At 39.9% G+C, this 14833-nt stretch overlaps 1 protein-coding gene across 1 annotated transcript in view; it reads right to left on the reverse strand.

The window, feature by feature from the left end:
• The window catches only part of LOC114569268 (zinc finger protein 239), a 19572-nt gene extending 12699 nt beyond the window's left edge, over window positions 1-6873 (reverse strand). Inside the window, exons 1-2 of the mRNA XM_028599087.1 lie at window positions 6759-6873; window positions 3955-4124 (exon numbers count right to left, since the gene is read on the reverse strand). Coding sequence (XP_028454888.1) covers window positions 3955-4124; window positions 6759-6858 — 270 coding nt within the window. The 5' untranslated portion in view covers window positions 6859-6873. The remainder of the gene's footprint in view (window positions 1-3954; window positions 4125-6758) is intronic.
• Window positions 6874-14833: the final 7960 nt, after the last annotated feature.

Consider the following 14833-nt stretch of genomic DNA (forward strand, 5'->3'; position numbering starts at 1 on the left):
CAACTGTCCGTTCTTCTTTACCTAAACCCAACTGTCGTTCTTCTTTACCTAAACCCAACTGTCCTGTTCTTCTTTCCCTAAACCCAACTTCGTTCTTCTTTACCTAAACCCAACTGTCCCGTTCTTCTTTACCTAAACCCAACTGTCCCGTTCTTCTTTACCTAAACCCAACTGTCCCGTTCTTCTTTATCTAAACCCAACTGTCCGTTCTTCTTTATCTAAACCCAACTGTCCTGTTCTTCTTTACCTAAACCCAACTGTCCGTTCTTCTTTATCTAAACCCAACTGTCCTGTTCTTCTTTACCTAAACTCAACTGTCCGTTCTTCTTTACCTAAACCCAACTGTCCCGTTCTTCTTTACCTAAACCCAACTGTCCCGTTCTTTACCTAAACGTTCTTCAACTGTCTGTCGTTCTTCTCTACCTAAACCCAACTGTCCCGTTCTTCTTTACCTAAACCCAACTGTCCCGTTCTTCTTTATCTAAACCCAACTGTCCCGTTCTTCTTTACCTAAACTCAACTGTCCTGTTCTTCTTTACCTAAACCCAACTGTCCTGTTCTTCTTTACCTAAACCCAACTGTCCCGTTCTTCTTTATCTAAACCCAACTGTCCCGTTCTTCTTTACCTAAACCCAACTGTCCCGTTCTTCTTTACCTAAACTCAACTGTCCTGTTCTTCTTTACCTAAACCCAACTGTCCTGTTCTTCTTTACCTAAACCCAACTGTCCCGTTCTTCTTTACCTAAACCCAACTGTCCTGTTCTTCTTTACCTAAACCCAACTGTCCTGTTCTTCTTTACCTAAACCCAACTGTCCTGTTCTTCTTTACCTAAACCCAACTGTCCTGTTCTTCTTTACCTAAACCCAACTGTCCTGTTCTTCTTTACCTAAACCCAACTGTCCCGTTCTTCTTTACCTAAACCCAACTGTCCCGTTCGTTCTTCTTTACCTAAACTCAACTGTCCCGTTCTTCTTTACCTAAACCCAACTGTCCCGTTCTTCTTTACCTAAACCCAACTGTCCCGTTCTTCTTTACCTAAACCCAACTGTCCCGTTCTTCTTTATCTAAACCCAACTGTCCTTCTTCTTTATCTAAACCCAACTGTCCGTTCTTCTTTACCTAAACTCAACTGTCCCGTTCTTCTTTACCTAAACCCAACTGTCGTTCTTCTTTATCTAAACCCAACTGTCCCGTTCTTCTTTTTACCTAAACCCAACTGTCCCGTTCTTCTTTACCTAAACCCAACTGTCCCGTTCTTCTTTATCTAAACCCAACTGTCCCGTTCTTCTTTACCTAAACCCAACTGTCCCATTCTTCTTTATCTGAACCCAACTGTCCCGTTCTTCTTTACCTAAACCCAACTGTCCCGTTCTTCTTTATCTAAACCCAACTGTCCTGTTCTTCTTTACCTAAACCCAACTGTCCCGTTCTTCTTTATCTAAACCCAACTGTCCCGTTCTTCTTTACCTAAACCCAACTGTCCCGTTCTTCTTTACCTAAACCCAACTGTCCCGTTCTTCTTTATCTAAACCCAACTGTCCCGTTCTTCTTTACCTAAACCCAACTGTCCCGTTCTTCTTTACCTAAACCCAACTGTCCCGTTCTTCTTTACCTAAACCCAACTGTCCCGTTCTTCTTTACCTAAACCCAACTGTCCCGTTCTTCTTTACCTAAACCCAACTGTCCCGTTCTTCTTTTATCTAAACCCAACTGTCCCGTTCTTCTTTACCTAAACTCAACTGTCCCGTTCTTCTTTACCTAAACCCAACTGTCCCGTTCTTCTTTACCTAAACCCAACTGTCCCGTTCTTCTTTACCTAAACCCAACTGTCCCGTTCTTTATCTAAACCCAACTGTCCCGTTCTTCTTTACCTAAACCCAACTGTCCTGTTCTTCTTTACCTAAACCCAACTGTCCCGTTCTTCTTTACCTAAACCCAACTGTCCCGTTCTTCTTTACCTAAACCCAACTGTCCGTTCTTCTTTACCTAAACTCAACTGTCCCGTTCTTCTTTACCTAAACCCAACTGTCCCGTTCTTCTTTACCTAAACTCAACTGTCCCGTTCTTCTTTACCTAAACCCAACTGTCCCGTTCTTCTTTACCTAAACCCAACTGTCCCGTTCTTCTTTACCTAAACCCAACTGTCCCGTTCTTTATCTAAACCCAACTGTCCCGTTCTTCTTTACCTAAACCCAACTGTCCCGTTCTTCTTTACCTAAACCCAACTGTCCGTTCTTCTTTATCTAAACCCAACTGTCCCGTTCTTCTTTACCTAAACCCAACTGTCCCATTCTTCTTTATCTGAACCCAACTGTCCCGTTCTTCTTTACCTAAACCCAACTGTCCCGTTCTTCTTTATCTAAACCCAACTGTCCCGTTCTTCTTTACCTAAACCCAACTGTCCCGTTCTTCTTTATCTAAACCCAACTGTCCCGTTCTTCTTTACCTAAACCCAACTGTCCCGTTCTTCTTTACCTAAACCCAACTGTCCCGTTCTTCTTTATCTAAACCCAACTGTCCCGTTCTTCTTTACCTAAACCCAACTGTCCCGTTCTTCTTTACCTAAACCCAACTGTCCCGTTCTTCTTTACCTAAACCCAACTGTCCCGTTCTTCTTTACCTAAACCCAACTGTCCCGTTCTTCTTTACCTAAACCCAACTGTCCCGTTCTTCTTTACCTAAACTCAACTGTCCTGTTCTTCTTTACCTAAACCCAACCGTCCCGTTCTTCCCACGTGTCATGTAAATGTAAGCCCCCCGACGACCTTTTCCTTAACATAACTGCATCAAAAGTGACGCCAATAGTCCCGACCAAGCGCATTTGGATAAAGCTCGTTTAGATCGCTTCAGACGCTAAAGGAGACTTTTGTCGTCAATAACAATGCCAAAGGCACCTGACCAAGCCTTCGTATTTAACACGATGGGAGTGAGAATCTGTGAAAGATTAAAAAATTGGTGTTGAAAAAGTATTGTTGAACCGGTTTCAACCGGTATCAAAGTCACAGTATTGTTATCGGTAGCGGTATCCAATATTTTTTTAATGATACCCCGCCCTAGCCAGCACTCCTGGAACTTACTGATTATTATGTTGGGATCATGGATGTGTGAAGAGAACTGGATACAGGTTTGGAGTCAGGGCCCTGTTCATTCCTATGAGAGTTGCTCAGTGGCGCAAGAAGCCAAAACAGTTCAACTGCCGCATGTAAAAGTACCAGGATGATCGACACAATGATCACAAATGTTTCAATTCGGTTTAGAGACTTTCTTTTAACCCTCATGTTGTCCTCTGGGAAAATTTGACCCATTTTTGGGATTCTTTAAATCAAATTGCCCAAAAATAACACAGATGGTTCCATACAACGCTCTTCGTAGATAAAAATTGTGGATCAGTTCACTTCTTTCATTGAATTTTAGATGTTTTATTCAATTTTGATATCATTTGAAAAAACAATGACATGGTTTCTAAACAGTATCAAGACTAAACTTTGACAGTCTGTGATTATAAACTAAATTGTAACTATTTGTCGAAGTAATTCATAATTTTAGATTTTTTTTAACTCAAACTTTTGGTATAATTTCATATAATTGAGGTTTATTTATTATAAATTACAACAATAAGAGTAAAACTAGTGGTAATAAGTTGAATTTAGTGGCAGGACATTAATACAATTTGCACTATTTTTGCTCCATAGTTTTCACTGTGCATTCCTCTGGCAGAAGTGTGCAGACCAGTTATCTTTTTAAAATGACAGCTTTGTTTGCAACATCCTACTCCTATAAACCAGCACAGACTGCTCTTACACATTGTGTTTAACACCCTGAACCACTCTGCTGTGTCACCCTCTGACATGTTGACAGCTTCTGTGTCGTGGCAGTTACTTTTATCGTTATTCACTCTGGTTTCCTCTTTTATTATAACAGCAGAGGCTTTTCACTATGCAGAGGCTTCCTACCTTTTCACAGAGCGGGCACTCGCTGACAGGGGATTTGAGGTCAGTGTGCGATGTGTGGTTGACTAACATGAAGACCAGTCGCTCCAGGTGTCTCTCTCTTTCAGATGCCGGGTGTTTGTCCGCCGTCCAAGGCGAGAACGGCAGAGGAGCGTCTCTGTTCTCCACAGGGGCTTTTGTTAGATTATGAAAAGATAATGATGGGAATGTCTTTAGTTTACAGAGAATGGTTGAGAATGTTTAGGGGTATTTTGGTTAGCATTCTCTGGCCTTGAGTGTACAAAGATTAATCCTGTATGTTGAGGCTTTGTTCTAAACTAATAGGCTCGTTGGAGATGAACTGCACCTCGCCTGTAAGGTGGACGAGAGCAGGTAGCAGCAGCCGGGGGCAGTGACAAAAATCCGCTGTCAAGTCGGACAGTTTCCAGCCGATTCCAGCCTATATATATACACTGTCTATGATTCCAGCAGTCTTCAGGCTGAACAGGAAGTGACAGAAACACTTTGGTCCGATTCCGATTTAATAAAATCAGACCAATAAATCAGCTTGTACACAGTCTCCAGTTGATTTTATTATGAGTAGCTGTCAAAATTCTCTACATGCGATCTGTTGCTGATTTTAATTAACAGACTGTAGATTATATGTAATCTGAACAGATTTAGTCTCTCTGACTTCTAAACGTAACTAGCAGCCACACAACATGTGTTCTGTACAGAATAAGCCTTTAAATCAGACAAATAGCAGTTAAAATCCCTCCAATTCAAAAGCAATAAAAATTCATCATGTCAGTCGACTCTGAACCAATCAGCTGTTAGATCAGCATGCATTTCCCAGCATGCCCCTGGGTCCGCCTGGGTCTTGCAGTAGGTGGAGAGCAACTGCGGCGCCTGGCTCTAAAAACTGCGGCCGCCTTGATTTTGTGAGGTTATTGTTGCCCACGTGTGCATGACGTCAGAGCAAATCGGGATCAAGTCGGACACAAATCTAACCGGCATGCATTGGGCGGCGATCGCCCGGTGACCGATTCTGCGCAGACCTTGCTCATCTTTGACGAGCCTATTGTCTCAATTACAGAGATGCTCTAGTCCAGTGGTTCCCAACCTGGGGTCCGGGCACCCCCAGGGGGGGCGGCAAAGATCACAGGGGGGGCGCGAGTCTTTATCTGGTTTGAGGTTGAGGTAAAAAAAAATGTTTTGCACATGTTAAACAAATTATAATACACTAGAATATCTAATGTATACAAAAGTCTGTATGAAAACTATATATTTTGTTGTATCCTCATTTTTCCTGCCGCCACGGCATCACAATCTTATGAATGAAACATGCCGGAGAAACAGTGCTGATAACTCCTCTGTATCAAAAAAGAAAGAGAGGCTCTATCTCGAGAGTTACCTCAACTTAGGTTTTGGGTGGGGGGGGGGGGGGGCTCAGCTTTTCTTAGACATGAGTAGGGGGGGGCGCCAAGGAAAAAAGGTTGGGAACCACTGCTCTAGTCTCTGAGCTAGAGTCCAACTCAAATCTCAAGTCTCTGAGCTAGAGTCCAAGTCAAGTCTCAAGTCTTTGAGCAAGAGTCCAAGTCATATTGGGTAATGTTTTAAAGACAAAGCTTTTGAAGAATGACATAGCAACTGCCGGTGTGGTCTACATGTTTGTTGTCCTCTCTCACGTGTGGCCACGCGCAGCGAATACGTTACATGTTACGTAGGTAGGTTGTAAGTCACGCAGTGAGGGGAAGGTTCAGCTAATCAGACCTTTCCTAAAAATAGATTGTTCACGTGTTCTGCATCCTGAGTCCGAGTTGAGTCTGAAGTCTTTTGAAGACGAGTCTTAAGTCAAGTCCATCCATGCTCTGCTGGACCACGCTACATCCTGTAACGCCCTGCAGTGCCCTGATATGACATGAACTACTACAACTACCATTTGAAGTCACTGTTCCATTATTAATGTGACTATTATTGCCACTGTTCATCATATCCCCAACCGGCCCGTCAGACACCGCCTACCAAGAGCCTGGGTCTGTCCGAGGTTTCTTCCCAAGAGGGAGTTTTTCCTCGCCACTGTCGCACTGCTTGCTCTTGAGGGAATTACTGTAATTGTTGGAATTGTTGGGGCTTTGTAAATTATAGAGTGTGGTCTAGACCTACTCTATCTGTAAAGTGTCTCGAGATAACTCTTGTTATGATTTGATACTATAAATAAACAACCCGGTCTCACGGCAGTTCGTGTAAATGTCCACGTTATTCTTAATCTGTTGATACGTGTTCACGGAGACGTTTTTCTCATTTTTTACGTGTAAATGTCACGTTATTTTCTCTGGGATAGGACGCCGGGAGACGCGCCACAGTAACACGCGGGACAAAACGGCAAAGCAGGGACGCCATCCACCACCCCGACCAACCTCCCTACGCAGATTTTCAGCTTTTTATATTACTCCCTACCATTTTCGTGCTGTGGCCACAAAATATGCTTCCCATTGAAATACATTACTTAACATTTTCGTGTTGTCCGCCACGTAAAAACCGACAAAAACGTCTCCGTGAACACGTATCAATAGATTCAAATAACGTCACATTTACACGAACTGCCGTGAGACCTGGCTGAAATAAAATTTAATTTAATTGAATTTCAAAGTCTAAAGTCACAGCGTGTGCGACTTCAGTGTCAAACTTGAGTCCGAGTCTCAAACTCGAGTCCCCATCTCTGCTCAGTTATGACCGAGATCAACAACACTCTCACGTGGCATCTAAACAGCACATACTGTAACAATTTTGTAAAAAAAATTACTGCTAAAGAAAGTGTTGGGTACCTGAAGGCCAAAGCTCATTTGTAGCGGCAGAATGAGACTGGACTGCCATCCCCTCCCACGTTGAGCAGGCTTCAGCCAGACGCTCTTTGGCCCCTAACATGGGGTACAAAGGCTGCACAACATCTTCTGGACACCTCCTGTCCTGTCCCATCGCATGCTGCACAGGCTGGTGGGCGTCTGTTTGGGCCTGGGAATGTCGTCTATAGAAGTCCTTAGATGAGCCGAGTACATGAGTCCTTTTACTCTTGACGAGGAATGACCGCGGCATGGCAGACTGAGTGCTGACTGAGGGAGTTGATGGGAGACTAGGTTAAAAAAAATCCTGCAGAATAAACCTGCAGGAATCAGCTCTTTCATGTCCCTTTTAGAGCCTCACTTAATCAGATGTCGCACACCTGCTGGTACATGTTCGGTTACAATGCCAAAGCTTGAGGTTTTCTTAGCAAATATAGCCCACCCACCTGCATAAAAGTTTCAGGGTTTTCACTGAAGGATAACCCGGCTGTGGTGTTGTCTGACGACTTCTAAACTGACACTATGGTTCATTTTTTATACTTCCATTTCAGCAGCATGTACCCTTTTGTAGACATTTAGAACAGCAGAATGATTTTAAAATTGGGAATATTATCTTTCCACATTAAACATATAAATAAAGTGTATTTGCAATTTGTTAAATTTATTAATTTATCATGAGATGTGGGGCAAATAATATCTCAAAACTGCATTGGTTAATTTTTGATATCTGATCATACGGTAAACATGAAAGAGCAAAGCCTGAAGGAAAAACTAAAGATAGCATAGAAGCACGCAGCAGACTAGTAAAGTCATTTTCCCCAACTTTTTTTTGCCAGTAAATATCCACCGAGATTTTATATGAGCCTCTGTAATAAAGATAAAAATGTAGTAACCTGATCATGTAAATCTATAAATAATATCCCTCACAAGTCACAGCCTTGAAGTTGCAAAGAAGACGTTGAAGCGTGCCGGTAGATTTAATTTTCCATGTTGTGCAGGTGCATAAGAAAATGTCTAAAAAATGAATACATTCGTATGAATATATTGATATTATAACAATAAGATTCCAACTTACCTCTGTATTGCACAGCTGAATGTTGAGTGATTCTTGTGTGTCCTCGTTTGCTGGCAACGTCCTCTTTTCTCTTTCTCACACCCATCAACTGATGACATGACACAAAGAGATTTTATTTGATTTTGAAACAAGGCTGAGGATTGTGGGACTTTAGGCATTGGAGGGACAGAAAAAAATGCTGCCAAATTAATTGAAATTACAAGATAATTAAAAAAGAACATTATTTAAAAATTAATATCTCAAAATATCCTCCTTGTTTTAATCACTTTTAGAGGTGTTACCTCTTATGCTACACTTAGTCTTATACAGGCAAAGTCTATAAAAACAGAGATGTTGCTCTGTTGCTGAAGGTTTAGTACCCTTCAGGATTGGGATCCAGTGTGAATAGAATTGGGGTGACACAAAAAGTCAAGATGAAACCTTATTTACTGTAAGACCAATACAGATTAAGACAAGTACTGTATTTACCACTTTAATGACTGTTGAAGTGGGTTGACTCATAAACACACCGAACATCCTTTGGAAAGTTTGAATATCTTATCGTTCTCATGTGAACATGTGGACCTTTTACTATTGAAGTGGCAATTACACATTACAGTGTGTGTGTGTGTGTGTGTGTGTGTGTGTGTGTGTGTGTGTGTGTGTGTGTGTTACCCATCATCCCACACATTTCCTTATGTGAGTGGACAGATGTTAGATTTTGTCTTTCTTTACCAACTTTATCTCAAGCGGTGAACTATAGTCTGAGTAACCTTTGTGTTAGAAAGACATTGAGAAGATATTTTATTTATAGTCACAGCTTGGAAAGAAGGCAGATTTGGAGTAAGATTTCAGGGTAACACTTTACAATAATTACCTTTTTAAGTAATTTATAAGCTCTTAATTAATGATAAAGTAACCATTAACATTAACATAATTACAAAGTTATTTGTAGTTATCTGGCACATAATTTGCAAGCCATTAAAAGTAATATATAATTTACAAATCCATAATGAAAATAATAAAATAATAAAAACTAAAATTGCAAATATTTACTGTACATATGTATTACAATATTTGTAATATTTAATACATGAAAAGGGCTGATTGCAGTTTAATCATTTAAGAAAAATGTATAAAGTTTGACCATCACAGCAAAAGAAAGAAGTGTTAAAGAGACGTACTGAGTCATCATGCTGCATGTGGTTTGTCAATACAATTTGCAAAGTTCCTCCTTATCCTTCCTAACAACATAGGAGGCATCGCCCCCTGAACATATTTACCATAACATAGCATTAGCAGCAGCTAATGAAGAGTGAAGCAAAAAAAACAACACATAAAAACAGGCATATTAAAAGTAAGGGAAACAATAAAACCAGTAACTAACAGTAGATGAAATGTGAAACTATTATAGGTTGAAGGCTATAATCTAAATATGTATGTTGTGATGAGTGACTTGAATGTGTCCAGGTCTAACCAAATGACTAAATAAATCCAGGTTGCCAAATGATGGATTATATAATCTTCACAATCTCCATTTTGCTACATATACAGTATTGATATAGTCATAATCATCAACAGCAAAGCTAGGTTAAACAAACGACACAGAATCAATCTATATGCAGATGACGTGACTATTCTACTTCGCAAACCCTCCGGGGTTGGGGCCATGATCCAATGCAGTATGTAGCTTTGGCTGTTTCTCTGTTTGCTCTCACAGTCTGAAACACTAGTTTATAACCAAATGGGTCTTGTTGGGATGGTAAGATGCAGGCTATTCCTTTCAAGTTCACTCAGAAAAAGTACCAAGGATTCCACATCGTATAAACTCTAGATGACTTTTATTTCAATTCCGCGCTATTGCTACAAGTCATATGAGGCGACCCCACACGTTTCCTGATTGACAGGCATAAAAAAAAATATACCGTATAAAAATGTAATAAATTGAAACTGGTCGTCACTGTTCGAGTGTGTGAATGTTTCAGTAAATTAGTTGTGCTAGTGACACTATTCTAATAAAAGATGAAACCTAATAAACCTTTCTGAATAATACAACCCTTTGAGACGCTGGACTGCAGTAGAATAATGTCATCAAATACACAAATCCCTAATTGAAAAAAATCTGACTAGCTTATAAAGCTACCATTTTTGGACAATACAATACCAAAACACCCTTGCTTCAACAATCATAAAAATCTGTTATCTTTACTCATGATAACAGATTGAATGAATTATTGTTTTTATGTTATATATGGATGTATGCAATATCGTTTTCTTTTAAGCACTCGCAATTTCGTGGTATTCACTGTAATATAGTGACAATAAAGGCTTCCATAATATTGTATTAACTTGTTTCAGTTTTGCTCTGATCTATTTAAAAGTGAATTGTGCTTGATAAATATACCTGATGGACTGTAGCTTAAGGATGGTACATGAAGAAATGATTTAATTAAGAAAATTATGGAATAGGAACTTGATCGCTTAATTGATCTGCAAATGTTTTTGGAATTTTGATGATGTTTTGTACTTTGTATGTACTTTGTATGTACTTTGTATGGTTGTTTATTGAAAAACAATAGATTGAAAAGACGTTGATAAGGGTACGGACATTTCCAAAAGGGTATAGGACCCGAAAAGTATTTAGCTTCTTCCTACTTCTTTTCGAACAAGAGCATTTATTTATTTTGCTTATTCTTTCTTTTTCTTAAAAGAGATCCTAGAGCCATTTCAATCTGGGTTCAAAACCCGCCACAGCACTGAGACAGCCCTGTTAAAGGTGACAAATTACCTCTTGCTCACTCTTGACTCAGGTGATAATGGCATTCTGGTCTTGTTGGATCTTAGCGCTGCATTTGACACTGTAGACCATGGTACACTATTAGAGCGTCTCGAACAGTGAGTTGGCATTAAGGGTACAGCTCTAAGCTGGTTTCACTCCTACCTCCACCAAAGATCTTTCTCAATATCCATAGGCCAGTACTCCTCATCCCTTGCCCCTGTGTCTTATGGTGTCCCTCAGGGATCCATTCTGGGTCCAGTACTCTTCAGCCATTATATGCTCCCCTTAGGTAACATCATCAGAAAATGTAATATCTCATTCCATTTCTATGTAGATGACTCCCAACTGTACATCCCACTTAAATCCAGCAACTCCATGCAGCCTCTTTTAGACTGTTGGAAAGAAATTAAAATCTTGATTGCTAACAATTTCCTTCAGTTAAATGATAACAAAACCAAAGTTATTGTCTTTGGTCCTTCAAAATCCAAAACTGCCATCCCTGCCGACCTTGGTCACCTTGCCCCCTATGTTAAATCCCATGCACATAACTTGGGTGTTATTTAGACTCCCATCTTAACCTGGAGAAACAAATATCTTCTGTTGTAAAGTCCAGTTTTTACCAACTAAGAATAATTTCTAAACTCATGTCTGTTCTGTCATACAATGATCTGGATAAAGTCATCCATGCCTTCATAACCTCCCGCTTAGACTATTGTAACTCTCTCTACTTTGGTGTCCCTCTGATTCTGGTGGCTCGGCTTCATATGGTCCAAAATGCAGCGGCTAGGCTGCTCACGAATACAAAAAAGCGTGAACACATTACACCTGTCCTAGCCTCCTTGCACTCGCTTCCAGTTCAGTCTAGGATACAATTTAAAATACTATTGATGATTTTAAAGCGCTTCACGCCCTGGCCCCCAGCTACATAGCTGATATTATTCATCTTCAAGCAGCCCCCAGGTCCCTCAGATCCTCCAGCAAAGGCCTCCTCCATGTCCCACGGTCCCGGCTTAAGCAAAAAGGTGACCGAGCCTTTTCTGTTGCTGGTCCTCAGCTGTGGAACCGACTGCCACCTGACATCAGAAATGCCCCTTCAATTGTGATATTCAAAGCCAGGCTCAAAACTCGTCTTTTTACATTGGCCTTCCTGGCATCTTAATTGTCTTATCCTGCTATGTTTGTAATTAAGTGTTTGTCTTTCAATGTACTTTTTAGCCTAAATCACTGATTTGTACGTGTTTTATTTTTCTTATTTTATTTTATTACCCTGTGGCTAATGCGCTATGTACAGCACTTTGGTCAGCGCAAGCTGTTTTTAAATGTGCTATAGAAATAAACTTTACTTACTTACTTACTTAAAGTGAAATACTTTGTGTCTTTCATTTTAAGTTTTTTGTTAATTTATTTTTGAATAAAACTAATCATTCATTCATTCTTAAAATCTTAAATATTTTGCATATACATATCTATTGTCAAGTTATGTGAATCTGACCTCAGATTGAAATCAAATCATCACAGGCCACATATGAACTGAAACCAAAGCATTTCTCAATCTGGCTGTATTTTTGCAAACATCTCATTTGACTCCTGGTCTCAGCAGCATAAAATAAATGGAGCTGAGTTTGCCTTGATGTGCATGAAGAGAGGCACGTTGGAGCACTGTGGTTGATGTGGTGGGGGGCTTGCAACCTTCTCCCAGGGTCTGTCAGGGAGAGCAGACGAGAGTAGTGCAGGGAGCTGAGACGGGCTGGTGGGTTCGGTGGGTTTCTGCCTCATTTGTTTTGGGGGTTCAGGGGCTTCTTGTTCCCCTGATGGTGGTAGAAAACTGCCTTTCTAGGAACCTGAAACTCAGGGAGGAGGAGGGGGAGGGTGAGAAGGGAGAACAACTTTAGTCGAAAGTTAATTTTCCTATTGCTTTGTTTCTGATGTTCACTTAGCTTACCAAGTACCACGCATAGTCAAACTTTGACTATGCATGTGAGGAATGTGGTGTATGTGCAATTTCACTTACCTGATGTGTTAAATATATACATCAATAAATACTACTTTGGATTTACTATATTTCCTTTTTTTTTTAAATCATAACATTTAGGAAATCCTCCTATAAAAATATATAGTGTGTAAGTGTAAGAGTAGAGGAAAGCTGTCAGCTGCCATCCAACCTTACACCAAATGTCATCTCTTTTCACAACTATTTCCAACACTAACTATATTACAGTTTTTGCCCATTGCTTACACACTAAAAACAAATGCTTAGACCAAAGCCTTAAAACCTAAACTTCTTGTAGCATACCTTAAACACAGTATAACCACAGCTTCAGAGTTTTGACATAATGAGCCAAATTCTGCAAAAAGTATGTAAGCAATAGGCAAAAACTGTAACTATATGGTTAGTCGCAAGGTTAATTTTAAGTATGAACACAAATGAAACAAATACTAGCATGTTCATTCTTTTCACTTTTGCTTTTAATCTGTAATCCAAACAACAGTAAACTGGTGTCTTACATACATATCTCTTTAAAGAGGCCAATTTTACACATTAAAGTAAGTCTGTGTAACTTTTAAAGGAAGAAACAAAATGTTCTTTTTCTTAAGGGGTTAAATTAAAGGTTTGTCTTACAAACTTATCTCTTTATGTATATATATATCCGTTAACGCCCAGTTAAAACAAATTTTTAAAGCATTTTTTTTCACCTACGTAACATTGCCAAAATTAGGTACATCCTGTCTCAAAACGATGCAGAAACACTAGTCCATGCATTCGTTACTTCAAGGCTGGACTACTGTAATTCCTTACAATCAGGTTGCTCAAATAAGTCCCTTAAGACTCTACAACTGATCCAGAATGCTGCAGCACGAGTGCTGACAAGAACTAAGAAAAGAGATCATATTTCTCCTGTACTAGCTTCTCTGCATTGGCTTCCTTCCTTTAAATCCAGGATTGAATTTAAAATCCTTCTCCTGACCTACAAAGCTCTAAATGGTCAAGCACCATCCTATCTTAATGGGCTCATAGTACCTTATTGTCCAACAAGAGCACTGGACTCCCAAAATGCAGAGTTACTTGTGGTTCCTACAGTCTCTACAAGTAGAATAGGAGCCAGAGCCTTCAGTTATCAGGCTCCTCTCCTGTGGAACCAGCTCTCAGTCTGGGTTTGGGAGGCAGACACTGTCCTCACAGTTAAGAGTAAACTTAAAACTCTCCTGTTTGATAAAGCTCAGAGTTAGGGAGTGAGGAGTTGCAGCGTTCGCCAAAACCAGTGGGAGAGGGTGTATATCTGCAGATACGGCACCCCTTCTCTTCTCTGCTTCTCTGCTTCTCTTCATAGTTGTCAGATTAATCTACCAACCCTTATAGAACTGGCTCAGGTTTGCCTTGGACCAGTTCTTAATTATGCTGTTATAGTTTTAGACACACTGAGCTCCTCTCTCCTCTCTCTTTCCATCTGTGTGCACTTGTGCCCCAGAAATGCTTGTTAATAGTTAATAGTTCCATTATCTTTATTGTGACTGTTATTGCCACTTTTTATCACACCCCCAACCCTCAGCGACAGACACCGTCTACTAAGAGCCTGGGTCTGTTGCACCAAATGCTTGCTCTCGGGGGAATTATTGGAAATGCTGGGTCTTTGTAAATTATAAAGTGTGGTCTAGACCTACTCTGTAGAATCTGTTAAGTGTCTTGAGATAACTGATGATGAGATAAAAAAAGAAAATTCAAAAAATTGAATTTAATTGAATTTAAAGAGGCCAATTTTACACATTAAAGTCAGGCTATGTTCATTTTTTTTCAGTTTATTTCATTAGCATTAAAATACAACCATAACTAATTCAATACACTGTGGTTTTGGGGAGGCCTGTTATGACTAGTATCAGGGTAGTATTAGGGCGGCAAAAGTTAGCTAATGTCAGTGAACTATAAATAGATATTAGGGTTTATCTATTATGCCTTTGCTACGGCTTAGGCAACAACAAAGCTCTTGCAGTAAAGACACACACACACACACACACACAATCAGTGGAGATTGAAGAGAAGAATGAACAGATAATGATTTAGTTAGAAGAGATTTTTGTCAAATCAGATATATTGTTGATGCCAAGTTACAAACAAAGGCTGGTATTTGTGTACCCGTTCATGTACTTTTTTTTGCCACGCATGAAAACAGTGTAGGTGTTTTAAAGTACTTTAATTTACATCATTTAGATCAAATTAATTGCCGCCAATGA

Source organism: Perca flavescens, chromosome 15, assembly GCF_004354835.1.
Source record: "Perca flavescens isolate YP-PL-M2 chromosome 15, PFLA_1.0, whole genome shotgun sequence".
Taxonomy (NCBI): domain Eukaryota; kingdom Metazoa; phylum Chordata; class Actinopteri; order Perciformes; family Percidae; genus Perca; species Perca flavescens.